This window comes from Thrips palmi, unplaced genomic scaffold (genome assembly GCF_012932325.1).
Source record: "Thrips palmi isolate BJ-2018 unplaced genomic scaffold, TpBJ-2018v1 HiC_scaffold_3, whole genome shotgun sequence".
NCBI lineage: Eukaryota > Metazoa > Arthropoda > Insecta > Thysanoptera > Thripidae > Thrips > Thrips palmi.
This window is the reverse complement of record NW_023144630.1, coordinates 7,634,227-7,650,503: the sequence shown is the minus strand read 5'-3', so window position 1 is coordinate 7,650,503 and position 16,277 is coordinate 7,634,227. Positions and strand designations below refer to the sequence as shown.

The 16,277-nt window shown below is 46.5% G+C and overlaps 2 protein-coding genes across 4 annotated transcripts in view; one reads left to right on the top strand and one right to left on the bottom strand.

The window, feature by feature from the left end:
* Positions 1–470: 470 nt before the first annotated feature.
* On the top strand, positions 471–3,552 carry LOC117648495. Its single transcript, XM_034391002.1, has 3 exons — positions 471–968; positions 1,433–1,534; positions 2,442–3,552. The coding sequence occupies exons 1-3, from the start codon at positions 471–473 to the stop codon at positions 3,183–3,185; spliced, it is 1,344 nt and encodes a 447-aa protein (XP_034246893.1). The 3' UTR covers positions 3,186–3,552.
* Positions 3,553–4,285: 733 nt separating this feature from the next.
* Positions 4,286–16,277, bottom strand: part of LOC117648176 — a 45,677-nt gene continuing 33,685 nt past the window's right edge. For all 3 annotated transcript variants that reach the window (XM_034390484.1, XM_034390486.1, XM_034390485.1), the window contains exons 3-9: positions 15,785–15,973; positions 14,104–14,295; positions 13,092–13,246; positions 12,511–12,757; positions 11,707–11,787; positions 5,423–5,677; positions 4,286–4,847 (exon numbers count right to left, since the gene is read on the bottom strand). In XM_034390484.1, the coding sequence (XP_034246375.1) occupies positions 4,617–4,847; positions 5,423–5,677; positions 11,707–11,787; positions 12,511–12,757; positions 13,092–13,246; positions 14,104–14,295; positions 15,785–15,973 (1,350 nt within the window). In that variant the 3' untranslated portion in view covers positions 4,286–4,616. The remainder of the gene's footprint in view (positions 4,848–5,422; positions 5,678–11,706; positions 11,788–12,510; positions 12,758–13,091; positions 13,247–14,103; positions 14,296–15,784; positions 15,974–16,277) is intronic.

Here is a 16,277-nt window from a genome sequence, read left to right as displayed (position 1 = left end):
TAAAGTGACTTTGGACATTTTTTGGAAATTTAGTAGAAACGTTTAAAATTTTGGTTCTCGTAAAATTTTGTTTGCATACTTGCTCAGATCTGTGGGTGAAAAATCAGAGAGACTCATCCCTAGTAGTGTCATAGAATTGACTACAATGGGCTTTTAATCTGCAATAGTTTAAAAAAAATAAAAATAACAATATTTTAAACAAATTTTTATGCAAAGAAATTTATACCAAGATGGAAATAATTTTTTCGCAAAATAAGATAGTAATGTGCAAAAAACTTACATTGTATCTTACAAAAAACTTTCTCTGCTGGACATTTGACGCAACCTTGTAAATCAGTTTCACTTTCAAAGGAAAGTTCACCGCAGTCCAGGCAGCTCACTTACTTTGTACCTTTGAGAAGAGAATTCTTTGCGTGGTTTTAGAGCGTAATCTGTCTTTGCTTTCAGCCAGTTACCCGTCACAGTTTTTCATGGTCATATGCATTGTGTCGCGCAGGTTGTGGTGCCGAGACTGCGGCGAGGACGCCGCGGAGGACTGCGAGGACTCGGGCCACTCCGTGTGCTCCCTCCGCCAGCTGCGTTTGGAGGAAGCGGCCCCGAAGGTGCAGCGTCTGGACAAAGTGGCGACGTCGGCGCGCGAGGTGGTGAAGGCCCTGCTGGACGCCAAGGGCGTGCTGGAGGCCCAGCTGGAGCAGTGGCGCGGCAGGCTGCGGCACGTCGAGGAGGCCAAGAAGGAGCTGTGGGTGGCGGCGGACGAGGGCCGGGACCTGCAGGAGCCTACACTGGAGGAGGGCCTGGAACAGCTGCTGCAGGACGCCACCACTCTCCTCCAGGCCAAGTGCCAGCTGCAAGTGGACTCGCCCAGCTCTACCTGGAAGGGCGAACTGCAGGTGGCGGCTCCAGGCTCCAAACGCACTTTACTTGGCCCACTGGTGCTGCAGCTACACCAGGACAGGAGCCTTGTCAAGGTAGGTTCGCGCTTCCAGAAGCCATCTTCTTCAAGTTTCTGAGTTTACGTCAATAATTTGTTGTTCCTCCTAAAGTCTGACAATAACGGAAAAGGTATTCAACATACACTGGCAGTTACGCACATCCCATGGAGATAGGAAAAAGAACGCGTTTCCCCTTTTACTGGTGCTCCTTTCTATTAGCGCTCTTATTATATTGGAGTTTTCTGGGGTGAAAGTAATAAGGACTAACATGTGGCAAAATCTCTCAAATTTTAAGAAAAGTAAACACGAGCCTGCCAAAGTTGATTTTACAGCCTATACCGGTCTAAAATTTTAAGTATGGCAACACTTTCTTTTTAGTATGTGGTTAAAGGTTCAAATGCCAGAATCTGAAGATTGGGTATCTTTTCCCATGTCGTGAGGAGACTTTGGAGGAGAAATAACTAATAGCTGTTTACATTAACATTTAAATTTCTTTCTAGGTGTTCCGCTCTGAAGAATGCATGAATCTGTCGGGGCTAAGCAAGCAAAAGGAGCACACTCAAGAGCTGGATGAAACCCTGCAGAACCCAGGCCTGGACAAGGTGAGAGTGTTTTAGTTCCTGGTGGTAGGGTTATGCCAGCGGTTCCCAACCTTTTTCAGCTCGCGGCCCAAAAATGACTGCCTAAAAATTTTGCGATCCCACAGCCGAACATTCGCGACCCCCACGCGACCCCATGCCCCCAAATCTTTGTTAGTTTTCAATTTTTCTGTCTTGTTTCGTAGGATGTAGTAAGGGAGTATAAATCTTATGTCTGGTGTGTGTTCTGTCTCTGCTAACTGTACTACCTAAAATTTCATGTTTTACTATGTGCACCCAGAATATCATGGTTTAGTTTGTGCACCCAATTTTAACCCTCGACCCCAGGAACCACGCCGCGACCTAACAAAGTTATTTCGCAACCCAAAATAGGGTCGCGACCCCAAGGTTCGGAACCGCTGGGTTATGCACTCCCGCACTTTTATCCTTTGAGGTACACACGGCTAGTCTTGGGACTTCTCAGACAAAGTGAGGCCTGCTCTACGCAACGTGAAAGTTCGTACGAGACGTTGGAGGATTTTTCTTAGCGATCTTTTCCTGCTATTTTAGTCTACTGAACTGTACTTTTTTATTCGTTTTGTAGAAAACCGTAAACAATTTTGGAAAAAGTTCGTCTTCACAAAAAATCTGTAATTGACTTTGTCGTCAGCACTCAGGTACTATAGCCAACCACCACAACACTTGGTACTTTCTTCTTAGATACAAACAATTAACTGCATAAACTTGTTTAGGAACTTTTTAACAGAAAAGAAAAGTACGTACTTACTTTGGAACCAAAAGCCAGATGTACTTTCAACAATATGTCAATACCATGTACTTAAAGTCAATAGTCTGTCTATGAGTGCAAAATTTGGGCAAAAACGTTTCGCACGTGACAGGTGGTAACGCGGAGTACGATTGCGTGTTGCAGGTGAGGAAGCTGGACGGACTGCACTGCATGGAGCGGCCGAACTGGAGCACAGCGCTGCTCAAGCGCGTTGCCCCGAGCGTCGAGTGGCTGTGCGTTGGGAGCGCCCTCCGGGAACACCTCGATGTGATCAGGGACATGTCAGCGCTGCGCTGCTTATACGTTCATCTGGGAACTTCTGTCAAGAATGCTCCAGACCTGCCGCTTCAACTGCAGGAACTGGAGGTGCGGAACGTTGAAGTGGAACACCTCCAGTCGGTGCAGCGGATGCCCAGGCTGCGGAAACTCACCTTGAGGTGGTACAGACACGGTGCGGTCGACGTGGCGTTCCCCCCTCTGCCCGCGGGTCACTGCGGCCTGCAGTGGCTCGATGTCCGCCTCCAGCCGGTCTCCACCGCCCTCTCCCTGGCGGAGGCCCACGCCGCCACACTGCAGGAGCTGCGGATTCTGTGCGCGTCCGAGGGAGACGATCCGTGGCACTTCGAGGACCTGGCCGAGGGGCTGCGCCAGTGCGGGCTGGTGGCGCTGCGGCGCGTTGTGCTTGTGCGTAGACCCGCTCCAGACTACCCTGATAAGAAGCTTCCTCACGCGTCAGAGTCGTGCCAAAAGCAGAAGCAGTCCGTCTGGGACAAACTAGTGCCGACGGACTCGGAGAAGCCGGTCAGAATAGTGAAGGTGATGTGCGAGGATTGTGACGAGTGCCCCGCATTCCCGCCTCTGGGAGACTTCACCTGGAAAGACGCATAAGACAGTGCTTCGTCGCAATTGAGAGTCTTTCTGTTTTTTATCTTACTTAGAATCATGGCATTGTTCGTATCCATTGATAAAAACCCTCAGCCGATTGTGGTTCACGTTTGTCATGCTTGCTTCGTTCTGTGACTCCTCGTGTTGCCATGGCAGTAGTGCTGACTTGTCCTTGCACATCGCTGCCTGTGTGGTATGGAACGGTGATGCTCGTAACGACATTACATAATGTAATCTAATGACCAAGAAAATTCCTTCAAATGGATGTAACAATTGTATTTTCTTAGCTCCTTGTTATTCGAAGTGATTTTATGTCGTTCTGTTTGGATGCTGGTGTTTCCCAGAGTCTCTCTTGCGCTTCATTCGTGGCTGACATAGACCTCTTTGCCGTTCCCACGGTCCCCCTCCCTGGACCGCCGTTGCCTAGCAACGCGAGCCAAACAAATCGCAGGTATGCTGCACACCGGACGGCGCGCGGCGGGTGGGTTTTTCGGCTATATTTCCTAAACCGTTCAAGATAGACGTGTTCAGTAAGCGAGCCGATTGTAGATCTCTGCTTAAACTACAATCGGCTCGCTTACACTACCCATCTAGCTTTAACAGTTTACGAGATATGACCAAAAAACGCATCCGTCGTGCGTCGCCTAGCAGGCAGCATACCCGAGATTTGTTTGGCTCGCGTTGCTAGGCGACGGTGGTCCAGGGAGGGGGACCGTGGGAACGGCAAAGAGGTCTATTGTTGGTTCTGTTAAAACACGAACTTGTTTTTCATGCTTGGTTGGCTCTTTAATTCCTATAGCCTAGCGTTCTGTTTTAATTGCTTTGGTGTGAAAATGTTATTTTCTATGTCGATTGTAAATATACACCTTTGTTTTCATTTGCAATCTTAGCTCTCGTTTGTTTGTCTACAAAACATTAAAACGCTTTGAAATTACTGAACGGTGTGACTTTTTGGAGCCTCCCTCAGAGTTTACCCAGGGGTCTTTATGTTGTTGTTACTTGCAGATTTCAGACGTTTGCAATGCAGAGGGTTTTGTATCATGTTTTGAAAAATCTGAAGAAAGGTCTCGAAGAGTCCAATGTGTTGCCAATAATACTACAAGTTTTCCAAAGTCATTTATTGTTCGAAGCAGGATATGTAGGTAACCCTACGGAAACTGCGTCCATAAAGTTAAAAAAAGTGGTAACTATTACGGTGCAAACAAAGACTTCTTAAGTTGAAGTGCTACACACACATAAAAGGGAACAAGCCCTGAAATAGTACTAAATTAAAACAAAAGAACAGTATAAAACCTTATCATGGTCTAGAAGCAGAACATTGCGCCGAAAGATATTAATTCTAAAGACTAACACTATAATAATTCTAAGGCACTGGGCATTAACAGTATGGTCCCGACGGCGCAAGTCCGAGTAGTTCAGTGAAAACGGCTGCCACTACAGCCACTCCACAGCGACTCCGCGCTTCTCCAACTCCGACGGCGGCACTGCCGCGGCGTCCTTCGCGGCGTCTGCCTTCAGAGCGGCGCGCTTCGACTTGCCCCTCCGGGTCTTCTTCGTGGCGCTTGCCTTCGGAGGGGGGCGCTTCAGCTTGGCGCTTCGCAGTGTGGGCACGGCCAGCAGGAGCTCCAGGTGTTCGTCGGTCGCCTCGAAGTCCGTCAGCTGGACCTGTGGAGGGAAGTGGTTGTTAGCGAGGCCTGTTAATTTGACTAAGTGTAGACCTGAAGCCTGGATCAATATGATCCACACTTGAATTAGCAGTGCACTGACAGAGTCAGACAGAGTAATCGCAGGAACTAGATCTCTGGGATCGGCCGGCCCATGGGCGTTGCGGCTGCACACAGTAGGCTAGAAGACCGGTGGAGGCGGTCAAAATCCCGGACGCGTTCTCAACTCCAGAGGCGTTAAATGAGACTCGAAGCGAGCGTGTGACCCCACCAATGGATTGCTCTCCGAACGAAGAATCCGACGGTGGGGGTCAAACGCTTGGTGCTACTCGGGGCCTCCTTTGGGCTTAGTACCCGCACAAAACTCTACATAAGAATTTAGTGTGTTCTAAGAACACTGAGAAAACCGTAGCCTTACAAAGAAAAGCAGTTTGTTATAATAAAGTTTTTTGAGCACACATAAGCTTACAAAGAAAATACTTCGTAATTTACGAACTATTTCTTCGTATAACAAAGTGAATTAGTTTGTATTATGTATGCTCAAAATACTTTGTAAGGCTTTAAACGTCAACCTACCTCCTCCAGCGTCTGGGCGTTGTTGCGCAGGAAGGTGGAGATGGTGTCGGCGTTCCAGTCGCCGCCCGCCACCTCAAGGCGGCGCAGCTCGCTACACTGTTCCGCCGCGGCCCGCAGAGCGCAGCGCCAGTGTGTCCGCACCGGGCAGGCGGGGTGCCGGCCGTCGCGGTAGCGCGTCGGCACCACGTTGAGGGTCTTGACCCGCGACCACACCGCCGCACCCCCTCCCCTGATGAAGGCTGCCGCAGCAGCCGCCTGCGAAACCAAATGACAGGATTTAGTACACTGGAAATCGAAACGCGAGACACGGTGAGAAAAAAGTACGGAAAAAGGACGGAACATGTCTGGTCAATAATTTGCCTGGAACGTCCGTACTTGCCAATTACGGAACGTTCCGTCCTTTTTTTCTGTACCCATTTACATGGGTTCATATGGAGCAAGTACGGAACGTTCGGTACTTTTCTCCGTACCTCCGTACTATATTTTTCTGTATCATTTCCGTACAAAAGTACGGATTTTTGTACAGTGGCTAAACGCACTGTGAAATTTGGTGTCACTTAATGGCCAAAACGTGGATGATATTTTCAACACTTGAGCTAATTTATTTAATACGTGCAACGCCTTCCCATGACCCCCTCCGATTTTGACCAAATTTTTTTTCTGAGATGCCCTTATGGTAAGAAAAAACATCCTGAAATATTAGGTCGCTAAAAAATTTATTGGCCGAGAAAACCAATGTTTTCTAAATTTGCCACTTTTTTTACTTAATTTGGGAGTTTCTTTACTACTCTGAGGTTTTTGGTGCTACGTGGCTGAAAATTGATATCCTTATGTAAAATTGCCCAAGGAACAAGAATATGGTCACAGATTTGACCTACGACCGATATCTTGAGAAATACGTACCCAAAACGACCAAATTTTACTGAAAATACCCAAATTTTGGGGAAACGGTCAAAAATATTTTTTATCCACGATCCGTTGACGCCATTTTGTAGAAAAAGAGCTAATAAAGCCAATGAGCACACGCCCATGTTTGTAGCTCAAACCGTTTAGAAGCTGTAAGGCGTCAAAGTTGGAGGTTTTTTGAGGGGGCCTGAAAACCGGCACTTTTGACCTCTGCGCTCAATGTCCGGCACCCGAGCCGTACCAGCCATGATCCTTGCTTTCGAGGTGAGGTCTGCGTGCGCAATGGGAGTCAAGAAGAGGGTGAAGCGGCACAGCGTTTCTGAACAGGGTCCTCTTTAGAGCGCCTGAACAGCCGAGGGTTGGTAAGCTCACCAAACGGCGCTTGGAAAGCACTCGCCGCACCGTGGGCTCGCTCAAGGCCACGAACAATGCCATTCGGTGTAAGTCTAAAACTGTCGCCCTCGACAAGCTTCGGATTCTGTTGGCTGCCCCTTCCTTCTCTCTCTTTCCCACATGGTCCAAAGCCGTGGCCCACGACCCCCCAACCCGCCCCCAATACCGGATTATTGTGTGTTGATTCACATGAATTTCAAGCTTTTATCGGAAGCTGTCGCCCTTTTGGGGAAACTTAGGAAGTTCTTCGGAATCTGTCGGCGTTTCCCCCCGGGGGTTTTTCACTTTCCCAACCCTGAGGGGTCGAGGGCGATTTAGCTGCATAGTATTATGACCCAAATTTGGGAGTCATGATCATGACTCTTTCATTCTCAGTGTTAAATGCTCTTTAACTAGAGACAAGTCAATAACAGTCTGAGAGTGCGAACGACAGCTCGAGGGCAACGCAAGGTTCACACGTTCACACTGGTCAGAGAATTAAGGGAAGTCATAGTGAAGTAAGGGAAATTTAAAGGGGCATTAAACTCAGGGAAAATCGAAATTAGCTTAGGGAAAATCGCAACCAGGATGGGGAAAAATTTTAAAAGCTGGCATGAAGTGTAATGCGTAGTGGGGGTGTTTGCTTAGCTCAGCGTTTCGCTCCGGAAATCATTAATATCTTTTAATACCTATTTATACCCCTTTAAAAGAGAACCTTGCGAATAAAAGAGAAAAATCAGAGAAAATAAAATTTTTACCCTTTAAAAAGGCCAAATTGGGGCGAAAAGGGAAACCCTTTTTGAACCTTGCAGGAGCTAACGCCTTCGAACAGCTTTGGATTCTGTCGAGGGGCTAACAACTTGAATTTAGGTGTACATTTTCCGTGAAATAACGTGAAATAACGGTGAAATAGCGTAAAATAACGCCAAAATAAGCGTGAAATAGCGTGAAATAACGGTAAAATAGCGCAAAATAACGTGAAATAACACGAAATAACGTTGAAATACCCTTGAAATAATGGAATAAAAAAAATAACGTGAAATAACGTGAATTTGAAATAACGGTGTAAAAATTTTTGACAAAGTTGTTTGCCCCTCGGATTCTGTCGGCCGCAATCTCCACCCCCCCTCCTCTCTCTTCTTCTTCTTCCTTTCCCACATTGCCCAACCACCGCCCTCGACCCCTTAACCTCCCAAACACTAAACTAGGGGTACGCGCCGTTTAGTTTGGGCGCGTAGTAGGCGAGCGATGCGTCTGAACACATTCTTATAGGAGATGGCGAAGAATATGTGCACAATAAGGCCAATAAATTTCTTCCGTCACGAAAGGGCCGGAATTCATGTCATTCTCGTGATTATCTTACTGAAAACTGCAGGAAACAATGGGAAACTCAACTTTAAAATTTTTGGTCACAAATTGGAAAATTTTTGGGGAAAAGTAAAGGTCTGGGATGAAATTGGAAGTCATTTTCGTGATCAGCACACCAAAAACTGCAGGAAACTATGTAAAACTCGACTAAAAAATTTTGGTCCAAAATTGGTAAATTTTTTGAAAAGAAAGGGGTCTGAGATGAAATTGGAAGTCTTTTTCGTGATCAGCACCCCAAAAAACTGCAGGAAATTATGTATAACTCGACTCAAAAATTTTGGTCCGAAATTGGTAAATTTTTGGGAAAAAGTAAAGGTCGGGGATAAAATTTGGAAGTCTTTTTCGTGATCAGCACACCCAAAAGCAGGAAACTATGTAGAACACAACTTAAAAATTTTTGGTGAAATTGGAAAATTTTGGGAAAAGTAATGGTCTGGGATGAAATTGGAAGTCATTTTCGCAATTTCTAAGTGTGTTTCCTGTTCATTGTGTCGTAACATGAACCCTGACACTGTTACTCAGTCGAGTAACATTCAACAGCCAGCATTGAATTACTTAATACGATTCACAAATGCTTCAATTACCATTCGATATCCCCTTTGTTATTGAACTTATGAATACACAATGTTATAAGTAATACCTAAAAAGCCTTTTATCTCCCTTTTATTTTAAACTAGTGGATAAAACTACATTGATTTATCTCAATTAATTAAAAAGAGACACATTTACAGGCAGGCTGATTGCAACTACTTTACGGAGAAGACCTTCTGTCAGATCCAATGAATCGTTCCATTTAATTCAATGTTGAGCCCACTTATTGCTAAATGCAAGTTAATCTTATTCATAAAGATAGTCATGATGTGATATTTAATCTTTAAAACAGTATAGCATAAGTATTTACCTAACATTCTGAATAAATTAAAAAGACAGCCAACTCAAACAATGACTGTCACAAATTACCAGTTGTCGCAGACAATGTATGATGAATTTAAAAGAATCGTCTCATGAAATCATATGACCAAGTCACTGAATCGTCTCATTGAATCAGATGTCAATGTCAAACCATGTATGCGCTACTCTCACTCACCATATAGTTATCTTTAAGGTTAGTACTTTAGTAAACTTACAGCATTGCTATGAAGCCTTTCCCCAGAGTCAGTGCCAAGAGTCAGCAAAGACTATTTATTTTGGCAAGATTAGTGTCTGGTTTGTACTTTTAGATTGCATTGATCTATTTTCTAACTGTTATTGAGCAAAGCAAACAACTAAAAAGTATAATGTCTGAGAATAAAAATGGAAATACACTCTCAAAACTTAAAAAGACCAAATCATTCTTGCAATTATCAAACGATCAAACACACTCCACTGACTAAAACATTTCCCCTGTGGCGGGGGAGGGGAGGGGGCGGACGGACGGACGAAACGCGTAATAATTGTCACTTTCATTTTCCGTATTTCACTGTGTTGACACTCCGGAGGGGTTTCAATCATTCTAGAATATCGAAAAACTAAGACCGAACTCACTTCTAAGCCCTTCTCCTCTCTATTTTGTTTTATTTGCCAATGTTTTGCCAGTCCCGTATTTGAGAGCCGCGGCCGCAAGTATGAAAAATTGCTATATATGCTGCCAACCTAACCACGCTAAGAACCTTATTCAAAAAGATGTTTTGAATATTTCAAACGGTAGTAATCGTGAATATAAGATAAACTCCCCCTGTGGGACCTTTAGGGGATGTTCGGTGCAAAATTTGGTATCTATTAGTGTTGTAGTTGCTGAGAAACGTGAGCGTGTACGCTACAGACAGACAGACGCACGACCAGTCACTTTTTGGAGCGCCCAAACACGGCAAGGGCTCGCTATCGCTCGCCAATGAATTGTGTGTTGTTTCAGACGATTTTCAAGCTTTTGTTCGGTTATGGTCTCAAGCTGTCGCCCTCAGGAAGGTTCGGGAGAGAATCGCAAGTCGTCGGCTGCCCCTTGCTGTTTTCCACCCTTTCCCAACTTTTCAAACCCCTCGCCCTCGACCCCTCAGGGTTGGGAAAGTGAGAAAACCGCCGGGGGAAACGCCGACAGATTCCGAAGAACTTCCTAAGCTTCCCAAAGGGCGACAGCTTCCGACAAAAAGCTTGAAATTCATCTGAATCAACACACAATATATCCGGTATTGGGGGCAGGTTGAGGGGTCGGGGGCAACGGCTTTGGACCATGTGGGAAAGAGAGAGAAGGAAGGGGCAGCCAACAGAATCCGAAGCTTGTCGAGGGCGACAGTTATAGACTTACACCGAATGGCATTGTTCGTGGCCTTGAGCGAGCCCACGGTGCGGCGAGTGCTTTCCAAGCGCCGTTTGGTGAGCTTACCAACCCTCGGCTGTTCAGGCGCTCTAAAGAGGACCCTGTTCAGAAACGCTGTGCCGCTTCACCCTCTTCTTGACTCCCATTGCGCACGCAGACCTCACCTCGAAAGCAAGGATCATGGCTGGTACGGCTCGGGTGCCGGACATTGAGCGCAGAGGTCAAAAGTGCCGGTTTTCAGGCCCCCTCAAAAAACCTCCAACTTTGACGCCTTACAGCTTCTAAACGGTTTGAGCTACAAACATGGGCGTGTGCTCATTGGCTTTATTAGCTCTTTTTCTACAAAATGGCGTCAACGGATCGTGGATAAAAAATATTTTTGACCGTTTCCCCAAAATTTGGGTATTTTCAGTAAAATTTGGTCGTTTTGGGTACGTATTTCTCAAGATATCGGTCGTAGGTCAAATCTGTGACCATATTCTTGTTCCTTGGGCAATTTTACATAAGGATATCAATTTTCAGCCACTTAGCACCAAAAACCTCAGAGTAGTAAAGAAACTCCCAAATTAAGTAAAAAAAGTGGCAAATTTAGAAAACATTGGTTTTCTCGGCCAATAAATTTTTTAGCGACCTTATATTTTAGGATGTTTTTTCTTACCATAAGGGCATCTTAGAAAAAAAATTTGGTCAAAATCGGAGGGGGTCATGGGAAGGCGTTGCACGTATTAAATAAATTAGCTCCTTTCAAATTATGACGATCCCATCACAAACTGATGACACTTTCATCAAAGCTCCTGTACTTATTGCATGGGCGTCATTAACAATGTCATCAATTGTTTTGATGACATTGTTGTTATGAAAATTAGCTTTGAAATTTTCATCAAGTGAGGACTCAAATAAATTTTCTCAGTGCGTGGGATGAGACATTAGCCGAAATTGTGTGAAATACAATGAATGACCGAAAAGGGGTGACAATTCAATGAAATGCCGACGCACATAGGGCCAGAAGACCGGTGGTGGCGGTCAAAATGCCGGACGCGTTTTGAGCTCCAGAGTCGCAAAATGGGACTGGAAACGAACTTGTGACCCCACCAATGGATTGCTCTGCGAACGAGGAATCCATCGGTGGGGTCACACACTCGGGTCGAGCCTTGTTTACCAACTCTGGAGCTCAAAACGCGTCTAGAGTTCTGGCCGCTGGCGCCAGGCTTCTGTCCTACGGTGCAACGGTCCGTATCTCTCGAACAGAAACTGCAACGTGCCCCTGATAAGATGTCGTGCAGAAACCTCGTGACCCGTACAACCTGACCTCCCAATAAACCTAACCTCCTCCACGCACACCTACCTTCTCCTTGGACGTCTCATGGAACAGCACGTTGATCTTCTCCAAATGCACCATCTTGGCAGTGACTTCCACATACTCCGCCTAAAAGAAAACAAGATTACTTAGGGCTTTGAACAGACGCACACGCAAGTAATCTTAGCGCCACACACTGCAAGAAATAAACTGGGAATTTACGAAGGTACTTCGAGGAAGTATATTGCCCAAGTTAAGAAAGTTAAACTTAAGTTAAAACCAGGTTAAAACTCCAAACAATATCCTGGCGAACTTGCACCCTCCAATCTTATAAAGTATTTTGAGCACATGGTACGGTACAGAAAACTTAGATTGTTGTAAAAAAAATTTGTTCTTAAATTACGAAATATTATCTTTGATAACTTATGATGCTCGAAAATCTTTGCTATGACAAGCTGCTTTTGCATTTCCAAGGTTATAAGAGTGTCCGATGAATCGGATGAGTGTTCGTGGATTAAGGAAGAAACTTAGCAAATTGCCAAGAATCTTCTTAGATTTCCTAAAGTTTCTTCGGCAACAGTTTCTTCGGAGGTAACTTTGTGAATCGCCAAATATTTATTTTTAAAGTGTAGACCGGTGGAAGCAGTCAAATCCCGGACGCGTTTTGATCTTCAGAGTCGCTATGCAGGACTGGCACCGAACGTGTCACCCCACTGGATTCTTCCTTCGGAGGGCGATTCACGCTCAGTTCGACTCCAGTTTACCGACACTGGAGCTCAAAACGCGTCTAGAGTTTTGGCCGCCTCCTTCACCCGGTCTTCTGGGCCACTGCTCGAGGCACTCCTCTCTTACCCGGACTCCGATGCCGCGGAGCTCCGTGAGATCGGCAAAGCAGTCGATGATGGGCAGACGGTAAGTCGTGGGCCCAAAGACCGACATGTCCAGGTAGCTGATGATGTCCTTCTTGTTTCTCAGAATGTCTTCTAGCATTGGTTCCTGGAACTCCTCCTTGTGTCCGCCAGTCAACGTCGTGTACTTGTAGTCTTCCATGTATCGGTCTCGGAGTGGCAGCGTCGCATAGCAGAACTGTTGCTCATACCTGGCAATAATAGCATGATCTTAGCATGATATACACTGTAAATGTCTTAAGGTGAAATGCTGCATCAACATATTATGGTGGAGATTTTCTCCATAATATCAACAAAATTCGTCAACATATCTGGAAGGTACAGTGAATTCTCAATGGTATGTTATGAAGTCAGCTGCACCACCATACTATGGAGAATCTTCACTGTACAACATTCAGAGTGCATTGTGAGGCACAATTATAAAATAAAAACTCAATCCAGATATAAGTCAGGTTATTCCTCCTTTCCGCCTCCTGGATCAGATATTAAGTGTTACACAACTACCGAAAAAGGAGCGCGCCTTACCATTCAAACCGCAGATGTACTTCAAGGTTCTTGAGGGCAGGGAAGCATGCTGCACTGCTTGCTTTGGCGAACTGGCCCCGGTACGTGTAGAAATACAAGTTGTGGTCAATAAAGACAAGCTGGAGATGCTCCAGGCGCGGCATACGTGACACCACCTGTAACAAACGAACAACAAATGAAGTTCTGAGCATCGCTTCACAGTGGGAGAGAAAACCGGCGCCGGCGGCCTTCCTCTAAACGCGTTTTGAGCTCCAGAGTCGCTAAACTGGACTCGAAGCGAGCGTGTGACGCCAACAATGGATTCTGGATTCCTCGCTCAGAGAGCAATCCATTGGTGGGGTCACACGTTCCTCTCGAGTCTCATTTAGCTAATCTGAAATGCAATGCAGCGTCTAGAATTTTGGCCACCTTCACTGGTCTTCTGGCACACAGTGTGGTACGTACAGGGACTGCATAGACCAAATCAGCTCATCGATTTTATCCCTGGCTTCTCCCAAAATTTACGAAGAAGCCTTGGGAAAAATATTGCCAAAGAAACCTTTGTGCTCGTTACTGCATGAACTTTGCAAACTCAACAGTGTACTCAGTACACTCTAGTTCGAGTGTGCTCATGAGTACACTCTAACTAGCGTGTACTCAGATGAGTACACTCTAACTAGCGTGTACTCAGATGAGTACACTCTAACTAGCGTGTACTCGGATAAGTACACTCTAACTAGCGTGTACTCAGATGAGTACACTCTAACTAGCGTGTACTCAGATGAGTACACACCTAAGCACGCCTGGCAATTTATGCAGCTGAAAGTGTGTACTCATCTGAGTCGCGCTAGTTAGAGTGTACTCATCTGAGTACACGCTAGTTAGAGTGTACTCATCCGAGTACACGCTAGTTAGAGTGTACTCATGAGCACACTCTAACTAGAGTGTACTGAGTACACTGTTGAGTTTGCAGAGAACACGCAGCAGGCAACGCGACCAACCTATTGCAGCTTGCCCGGCGGCAACTACTCACCTTCATCACAGTCTGCTTCTTGTTCTTCCGGTTGGGCTGCACCAGCGCGCGGTTCGTGATGCTGAGGTAGCGCAAGGTGCCACTGTACTTCTTGAGCAGCTCCACGAAGCGGTCGCTGTACTCGTAACACTGCGCCCAGTGCGCGTCGTAGACCTCCAACTCCTCGACATGGCTCGGACCTTCCTCCAGAGCCTGCAAGCAAATTCATAGCAAACGCATGTTCAGTCAGAGATGTCTTGTGCCAGACTTAACAGATCTATTGCATAGGTTCGTCGAAGTAAACAATAAGCTGCTTTGCAAATGGACAAAACATGAAAAAAAGACATAAATACGTCTCTTAATGTCTTGGAAATTGTTTTCATCGTCGCCGTAATATCCAGCTCCGCACACGTAACGAACCAATACCAAAAGTCTAAAAATTTTCGAGGATAAAATAAACAGGGTTTTGTGACCTATGTATGATGGACTCTTTGATGTTCTATCGCAACCAAACGAGGTGAGATATCGCAAAACGCTTCGAAATGGAATCTAAATATGATGGTCATAGATTAAAATCGTCCAAATGAATAAGATCAAGTTCCCAGTGGTTCGTTGTTTCTTCACTGTCAAACAAATTAAGGAGAACTGGACACTTCCCTCTGAGTGAATCTCTACACTTAGACTTCATGTGGAGGGAGTGCGGAGTGTGGAGCAGGTCACGAAGTCCTTTCTCTAAAGGCGGGTTCACGAGTCGCTTGCGGCGAGCTGCTCTGCGTACGGTGAGCTGCTCTGCGCTACGGCAAGGTGCTCGGAATTCGTGCCTGCACACGAGTTTCTTTGCGTTGCGGAGACAGAGCTGCGGAAACGCTAGGCGCGGCTAGGCACGGCTCGGCGACACAACCCCCCCCCCACCCTGTAGAAACCCTACCCCCACCCCCACTTGCAGGCCGGCCCGCGCTGGCCCGCGCAGTCCCGCGTCGCCCGGCAGCCAGTGGCAGCATCCCCCACTACTCCTGTCCTTGCGTTACGGCGACGTGCTTGCGGAGAATATCAAACGTGTTTGAAAATCAACGCAGGGCTCGTCACCGCAACGCAGCGACCTATGCGCGCAAGGAACTCCTGAACGGCACCGCCTGCGCCCACGCGCTTGATGCGGAGCGCCAGCGCGTCGCAGGTCACCGCAACGCAGAGCAGCTCGCCGCAAGCGACTCGTGAACCCGCCTTAAGCATGGCGCAAACGTGCACGGTAAAAACGGATCCTGGTTTTCCCAGGAACTCCCTGGAAATCGCGTATGTCTCTACCATAGGCTTCCTGAGAAAACCAGGTACCGTTTTTACCGTGTGGAGAACTCGACACTTAAAATGTTGAGACTGCAAACAAGGCCTATGCACAGTCAAAGAGCGGAGAGTGAAAATTCCACACCTCCACATTTCAAGTGTCGAGCCCTCCGCACTTGGTTTCAGAGTGTTGCCCTGCTCACTGAAAAAGTCAGTGGTAAGTTTGCTTGCCACAACTTCGGCAAGCCGTTCCGAATGCCAAAACTTGGCGAGCTTTGACCAGAAATTTTCAAAAGCTTGCCAAATTTTGGCCAGCCGGGGAGTATTTCCGGTCCAAGCTTGCCAATTTTTGACATTCAAAACGGCTTGCCAAATTTGTGGCAAGCAAACTTACCAGTGGCTTTCCGATGCTCTCGTCACTCACCTTGAGAACTGCCTCGATGTGCTTGTCAGGCTTCCATCTGGCCACGAAATCATCGGACCGGTGCAACTGCTGCAGCTGCAGCTTCTTGATGCGAGGAGCCTGCTTCACTGCGGCCACAAACTCGGCGTGGTTGGGATGTTCGTACTCGATGGTGACGCCAGGTTCCATCACCGAGCCTGCTGCGCCCTCCTGAGGAAAAACAAATAAACAAAAAAACAAACGTTTAGCTTACTTGGGAGTGGGAGGAAAACAGCACACAAAAGAACACTAAGCATTCTCCTGAAGGGGAAAAAAAGGACACTCTACAAATCAAAGAGTGTACATAGTATGCTCTAACTGGAGCATGCCTGCAAGCACGCTCTAGCTAGCGCATGCCTGCCAAGCATGCACTAACTAGTGCATACATGCCATGTTCACGCTTCCTGATGCAGAAAACTCCCTATCCCTTATGCATAAATGTATGCTTCAGTTAGCTGTACATGGCATGTATGCA